This window comes from Physeter macrocephalus, chromosome 11 (genome assembly GCF_002837175.3).
Source record: "Physeter macrocephalus isolate SW-GA chromosome 11, ASM283717v5, whole genome shotgun sequence".
Taxonomy (NCBI): domain Eukaryota; kingdom Metazoa; phylum Chordata; class Mammalia; order Artiodactyla; family Physeteridae; genus Physeter; species Physeter macrocephalus.
In genome coordinates this window covers 4,153,109-4,160,610 of record NC_041224.1, presented here as the reverse complement: position 1 = coordinate 4,160,610, position 7,502 = coordinate 4,153,109, and the positions used below count along the sequence as shown (strand labels likewise).

General features: G+C 45.3%; 2 protein-coding genes and 1 pseudogene across 2 annotated transcripts in view; all 3 read left to right on the top strand.

Moving 5' to 3' along the window:
* Nucleotides 1-665: 665 nt before the first annotated feature.
* Nucleotides 666-1,779, top strand: LOC102988455 (acyl-protein thioesterase 1-like; annotated as a pseudogene).
* A 3,479-nt stretch (nt 1,780-5,258) lies between these two features.
* On the top strand, nt 5,259-5,665 carry LOC114487253 (uncharacterized; the record flags this gene model as incomplete). Its single annotated transcript, XM_028496516.1, has 1 exon — nt 5,259-5,665. A coding segment is annotated over exon 1 (339 nt), but the record flags the coding sequence as incomplete, so codon positions are not given.
* ME1 (malic enzyme 1) overlaps nt 5,537-7,502 on the top strand; it is a 191,137-nt gene continuing 189,171 nt past the window's right edge. Inside the window, exon 1 of the mRNA XM_024132987.2 lies at nt 5,537-5,745. Within this exon, the coding sequence (XP_023988755.1) occupies nt 5,668-5,745 (78 nt within the window). The 5' untranslated portion in view covers nt 5,537-5,667. The remainder of the gene's footprint in view (nt 5,746-7,502) is intronic.

Below are 7,502 nucleotides of genomic sequence, written 5' to 3'. Positions count from 1 at the left end.
GCAAGGGACACGGGTTCGAGCCCTGGCCCGGGAAGATCCCACATGTGTGGAGCAACTAAGCCCGTGCACCAAAACAACTAAGCCTGAGCTCTAGAGCCCGCAAGCCACAACTGCTGAAACCACGTGCCACAACTGCTGAAGCCTGCACGCCTAGAGCCCTTGCTCCACAACAAGAGAAGCCACGACAATGAGAAGCCCGCACACCGCAACGAAGAGTAGCCCCTGCTCGCCGCAACTACAGAAAGCCCGTGCACAGCAACGGAGACCCAACACAGACAAAAATAAATAAATAAATAAATTTATTTAAAAAAAAAATACACATTAGATTTCAAACACTTAGTACAAATGAAAAAAGTAAAACATCTCATTAGTAATTTTTATATTGATAATATGTTGACATACAAATATTTTGGATATAGTATTAGGTTAAATAAAACATATGATTTAAATGAATTTCACCTGTTTCACACATTAGATTTCAAACACTTAGTACAAATGAAAAAAGTAAAACATCTCATTAGTAATTTTTATATTGATAATATGTTGACATACAAATATTTTGGATCTAGTATTAGGTTAAATAAAATATATGATTTAAATGAATTTCACCTGTTTCTTTTACTTTTTAAAACACTTGGCTACTCGGAAGACTTTACATATGTGGGTCATGTTACATTTCTGTTGGATAGCATTACTCTAGCCCAGTGGGTCTCAAAATGTGGTCACGTGACTATCCGCAACAGCATCACCTGGGAGCTTGTTAGAAACGCAAATCATGGAGCTCCACCTCCAATTTACTGAATCAGAGACTCTGGGGGTGGGTCCCTGCTTTAATGAGACCCGCAACCGATTCTGATGCAAGCAAAAGGGTAAGAACCATTCTTCTAGACCAGGGGTGCAGAATTCTAATTTGGCTGTAAATTAGAATCATCTGGGGACCTTGGGCCTACAATCCAGGTACTAAAGCTACCACCCAGACCAATGAAATCAACAACCCCGGGTCCAGTCAAGAGTGTTTTTAAAGCTCTCCAGGGGATTCTAATATGGGAGAAAGATTGAAAACCACTGGCCATGATCCATGATTTTTAAACTGTGCTCTTCAGAGGGGCTGTAGCTGGCTGCACCACGTTCTCCTTTCAGCTTCCGATGTGTCTGCTAGGTTTCCTGTCCTGCTCATCCTGGAAAGGCAACCGCTGTGGTGATTTTCCTGGTGGATGGAGAGATACAGGGCTTGGATGGGCAAGAAGGCTTTACAGGTATCAGAAGTTCACATTTCAAATATATCTACCTACATGCGTCAGTTATGCCTGTTACATTAAATGGCTATATTATGGGGCTTTCACCAGATTCACAGGAGGATAAACCTGGAATTAAACAGACAGCAGAAAATGTAAAAGCTTTGATAGAGCAGCGGTGAAGAAGAGTATTCCTTTTGACATTATTATTTTGGGTAGTTTTTTTAGGGAGGAGCTTTATCTTTGTACACCGCTGTTACCACTCAGCAGTAACTGGCAGGCAGCACTGCAGTCAGTTGTTGACTTCCACTGGGGGCTTGGATTCCACGGGGTTCTATCAGTGGTGCTAATAGAGATATTTCTATTCTCCAGTACCATGGAGATTACTCCCCTTAAGTTGCCCTAATGGTCGGTTTTCTGGCTGTAGAAAAGCTAAAAACATTGGTAAATCCAGTCAATGTAACCTTCAACACCCAGTTCATGTCACCAGGAAATGATGGATATCAAGCAATTCATTGGTAAACCCCCACCTCCAGTTGACTGACATTAAGAGGCCTTGTGGAAAAGTACCCAGCATCACTGTAGTAGAGTATAAACTTTTTCCAGTGCTCCATCTTGAAACTTCTAATGTTTGCAGTGTTAAAATGTTTTGCAAATACATACCATGACACTGACTAAATAATGTCTCCTCATGGGAAATTTATGATCTTTTCAGTTTCTATACATGTATAATATGATCCAGACTATCCTAGTATTGAAATAGGTGAAACAGCTAGCTTCTTTTTCCCAAATGTAATTCAGCCAAATACTGCAAGCAGATCTTTTATTACATCATTTGAAAATTATTAGCATGCTTAATGAAAACTTGTTCAGGTATAAAGGAACAGTTAAGATATAAATGATTTATGCATGTTCTGACTTAGTCTATAGATTTATTCCCAAATGACAAAGTCACCATGCAGTATCTGTATTTTTATATGTTTTCATCTATATTTAATGATTGTAATATATACTAAGAATGAGGTGGTATTACATTATTCCTAATAGTAGGGGTAATGCTCTCAAGGGTTAATAAAGAGAAATACTGCTTCCTTTAAAAAAAAAAAAGATGTGTTCTATGGGGCTCTAGACATTCTGTAGGGTCTCCTAGAGGATGGGGCTTTTGCATAAACTTTTGCTGAAAGAACAGAATAAAATAAGGGTGCATCTCTGTAAAACATTCTAATGAAATGACCCATGTACCCATTTCACCTGTTACTCTAATACTCAGATACCAATAACTTATAGCTTGGTTCATCAGGGATTCCTTAGAGCCAGGTAAAGCCAGGATATGTCACCCCAAATTATGAGGACCAGAGGAATCTGTAAACAAATCTCATTCCATTAATTTCTTCCCAGGTATTTATCTTCCTAGAGTTCGCTGCCCTTGGAAGCCTAAAACTGCTTTCCTTTGTCCTGTCACTTCTCTACCAATTTACTGTTCTTTGTCGAAGATGCTGTATAGATCACAGTTCTAAGCTACTGCTTTGAGCCACTCTTCGTTTTAGGTTTCTCCTGGGTGGTGTGCACTGCATGTGTTAGTTAATGAACTGTTTTCCTTTTGTTAATGTGTTATCTTCTTAGCGTCCCAGCTGACAACCTAAAAAGGGTAGAGGTAAAGTGTTTCCTCCCCCCAGTTAGTGCTCATTCAACTTGCATCCTCACTGCAGTAGGCAGGCAAAAAGTCAACTCTCGCCAAGGTTGCCAATTACCCTGGGGCTGGCCACCCCAGGATTCAGCTGCCTACTTCTGATTCTGAACTTTTAGGGTTGGCCACTCTCATGGGCCTTGTCCTCTCTAATATATTGGACACTGGGATTCTCAAATTAGAACCCCCAAAGGTCAAAGGGCTTTCCTTCATACAGAAACACACCAAGAACCAGGCGTGTTAAGATTTTTAACTAAAAAAAAAAAAAAAATTGGAACTAACTTTACACAGCAATGTTTTTGTGTGAAGAAATACAAAATCATTTACTTAATAGGACAAACCATCATACAGCTACAGCTTTTTTCTATTAGATTTTTTTTCTCATGAAAGTTACATTTGAAATGTTGCATGTGCTATTACGTATTTCCTGAATTTTCTCTGCTTGAAATCTCAATGACCTTGGATGGGAATGCTACAATCATACTTAAATATGATTAGAGTTCATTGTGCATTAAACTTGGGCAAGAAATATCTGATTTTGACCTAGTATTCTCACTGCGCATCAGAAACTAGATTCTAGTTCCTTTGTTTGTGAATCACATCCATTCTTAACTTTGTCAATCGTGCATAGAGTGGCTGTAGTTTCTCACAAGGGAAATTATAGCAGAAGTTTTTTCTAATGTGTTTGGTTTTTTAAATGTGTTTTTTGTAATAAAACCTAAACCTACAAATCTTTAAAAAGGATGTTAGAAGTTGGTGTTCTAGCTAACAATTATGTGGAAAAATAGGTTCTTCCCAGTACTCTTGCAACTGCACGTGGGTATACAAAATGACTCCCCCAGCTAGGCCTTGTCCTGTCATTCAGGAGGACTGAAGGTCTTTTCACGAGAGAAATAAACGTGGAAGGGAGACGTGAACTTTACCTGCACCGGCAGGCTTTTGTAACCCCTCTGCAATGATGGCTTTGGGGGAAGAGCCCACACACTCTTTTGGGGCTACTCCCTATATTTACATCAGCCTTTCTATCTGTAAATATCATAGCACAGGACTAGGAATAGACAGGTAATGTGTCGAAATTCATGTAATAAAGAGCTGTATTATACTAAGGTTCTGTTGTACTAACATTTTTGTTTCTTCTTCAGCATCTTGTGTTTTGTTTCCGGGACTGTGTTAAACTGGTCTTGTCGCCAATAAAATACGCTAATTGTAATGTACCTCAGTTAATTCAAGAGAGTGAGTTTTGTAAAGTATACCTTCTTCTCAGATGTTGTTGGGTTAATTATTGATGGATTATAGAATTCACAGAGAAAAGTGTTACTGGAATGCAAGGAATCTTGAAAGAACTCCGTGATGCAAATAAAATGTTCTCTATTAAAGCAACTGATTCTAGATAATTTAAAGGCTAGCCCTAAGAAGCTTCTGGATGGCCAAAAAACAAGACCGTAACAAATCTTTCTGATAAGGAAAAGTAACATAATTAGAAATGAAACACTTTGGTTGAATGTCTAGTTTATGGATATATAAAATCAAACGCTCCATCCCAAACACTATTTTTTGTAAAATCATTAGGTAGGAACAGGGCAGAAACTAGCGATCCTATTAACTGAAAAGGAAATTGGGGCACAGGAAGCTTTCAGGGTGTGCTGTGTCAGACACTCCTTTTGGCTGTGATCTGACTGCTCCAACATTCCTTGAAACTTCAAGTATAAATATCAATAATAATGGAATTCCAGCGCTGGGAGATCATTTATTCTGACCTTCTCGTTTTACCAAAGAAGACACTGAAGCCCTTAAAGATTGAGTTACCCACCATTATTCAGAGAGAGAGGTTCGTAAACATCTCGGCTTCTAGAACTCTTGGGAACAATATATACAAGATAAATGTGACTGTCCAGTGGGCTCTAACATTTGCACCTTGTCTTTTATATTAATGGCATTAAAATAAAATTCCCAGGGATGATGTACAGAGACTCCTGCGGCGTCGCGGCTCGCACTTTCCTCCCTTGCCTTTCTCCCAGTTCTACCCGGGCCTGTTCTTTCTGGGTCAAGGCTGGTTTCCTCCGAACCCCGGCCCTGGCTGCCATCTGGAACTGTGCACAGCGCGTTCGGAAGAGCCTGATAGGAGGGGAGAGATGAAGTGTCGTTCGCATCAGTCAGTTAAGGCCTTTTGCAGACAGCCCCCGGCCCCCCACTCTGTGTCTGGGCAGCCGTTCTCTCTGCCCGAGGCTCTCCGTTTCCCACCCCACCTCACCTCCCCGCGGGGTGCGGCTGCGGGGCCGGCCGCCTCGGCCAGGGAGATGGTGCCCACGGGCCGGGCGGGGGGAACCTGACCTTGCTCCCCATTTGGGCCTCCGGAGCAAGGAGGGCGCTGCGTGCGCCACACCGAGCCACCTCCCGCGCAGGGATGGGCTGGGACGATGGCGCCTCTAAACCGACGGCGAGCGGGGACCCTGGGCGTGGAAGGGAGCGGCACCGCCCGGGCCTCGCCCTTCCTCCTCCTCCTCCTTGCTCGCCGCTCGCCTCTTTTCCAGCCATGACTCAGCGCTTCTCGCAGGCTGCCAGGCTGGAGACACGGGCTCCTCGCCGGCCCCTCCCGCCGCTTCCACCCCCTCTCTCACACCCACGCCCGCCCTCGGCCGCCGGCCCTTCCCCAGCGCCGCCGCCGCCGCCGCCGCAGTCAGCTCGGGCGTCCCGGCAGCATCAGCCGCCCGACCCGGCCGGAGCCGACCCCGCGCGCCGCCCGCCATGCAGCCCCAAGCCCCCGGCCGCCGACACACCCCGCAGCGCGGCTACGCCGTGACCCGGAGCCCCCATCTCAACAAGGTAAGCCCGCCCGCCCGCTCCCCCTCGGTCTCGGTCAAGGTCACGGGCAGGCCCCCCGGCGGCGCAGCGGACGCCGCTTAGCCCTTCCGCCCGCGCCCCCGGGATGCCGCCCCGCCGGAGCGCCCCCCGAGAGCCTGCGCGCGGGCCGAACGGAGGGGCCGCCCGAGGGGGTCGGTCCCCGGGAGCGTGATGGGAAGGGGTGTTGTGGCTCCGCGCCCGGGCATCCTGTTCGGGGAACGGAGGAGACGTAACTTGTTTAAATACCGCCTGGCTTCTCCGAAAGCGGGAGCCGAGGCGAAGAACGTAGTGGCGGCGAAGTGCGTGAGCGGCGTGCGCCTGTGAAGGTAGCAGGTGGGCGGCCAGCCCGGCCTCGCTGTGCCACGCACGTACGGGGCGCACTCAGGGTGCCCATCCCTGGAGGCTGCCGTGCAGCGAGGTGGCCCTAGGGGCCCAGCTCGGACGGGAACGCGTTCTGAGTGGGGTCACGTGAGCAACCGGAGCGTCAAGGCCTCTTGGTTTCTGGAGGGACGCGGTTGAGAGGCTGGGAATTCGTGGTGAGTGGCTTCTGCCTCGGGGCCCTGGCGCGGCCCGGCGCAGAATCCCTGCCCCAGACGTGGGACTGTGGGTAAAGCCGTTCCCATGTCTTTGAACCTGGCCTTCTGGAAATTTTTGTCTTTAAGACATCTCCTCTTTTTTTATGAAAAGGGGAATACAGTGCAAGAGACCCTTTTTCAGATCCTCCCAACATTTCATTTTTCTTCACTGGTAATGTGAACACCTAAGATTTCTCTCAAATGAAAAACACCTCGGAGTGTATCAATTTGCCGACGACATACTTAGCAGTCACATTTATTTTATTTATTTTATCGCCAGGATTTGTCTCTGGATTGTTCCTTTGTTTAAGGGTGTGCTTTTGACATTTCCTTTAGTACATGGAAAATGCCATCAGGCAGCACAGAGGCCTGTTGGGTCATTTGGGGCTCGCTACCAGACGGTTTTTTTCATCAAGAACTGGACCTCCGCGTCCCCCTCCCCCAACATGGTGCCGGTGATTTGTGAATCATTATTAATGGCTTGAAGTCTTGTGATTTCTTTCGTTGAACAAACTATAGCTCCTGTGAGTTCTTTTTGATTTTGGCGATGACAGGCAGCTTTTACTTATCTATGATTATTCAGTATTTCTGGTCATAAAGCATTATGAAATTTTAAATATTTCCTACCTATTTTTTCCTCAGTGATTTTAATTGCTAGTTTGATTTTATTCTTCCTTTTTATTATTCTGCAGGTGGGGCCTATTTTCAGTAGGAAAAAGGAAAATTTTTTGTGACAAAACAATTTATGACTTTCAGGTGTACCTGCCTGCTGTAATTTATGACCAAATAATGGGTTGCTCCTTAAAAAGAACAACGTGAGTGGTATAACCTGTTTGAATTTCCTCCAGTCAGGGGCCAGGGTGTCTGTTTCAAGGGGTTGATGGAATAGGCAATCCCTGAGCAAGAGTCACTATGCCTTTACTGTTTATATCAAGAATTTAATAAGAGTCCTGTACCACCGTGCTCATTGCAGCACAATTTACAATAACCAGGACATGGAAGCAACCTAAGTGTCCGTCATCGGAGGACTGGATAAAGAAGTGGCACATATATACAATGGAATGTTACTCAGCCATAAAAAGAAACGAAATTGAGTTATTTGTAGTGAGGTGGATGGACCTAGAGTCTGTCATAGGGAGTGAAGCAAGTCTGAAAGAGAAAAAC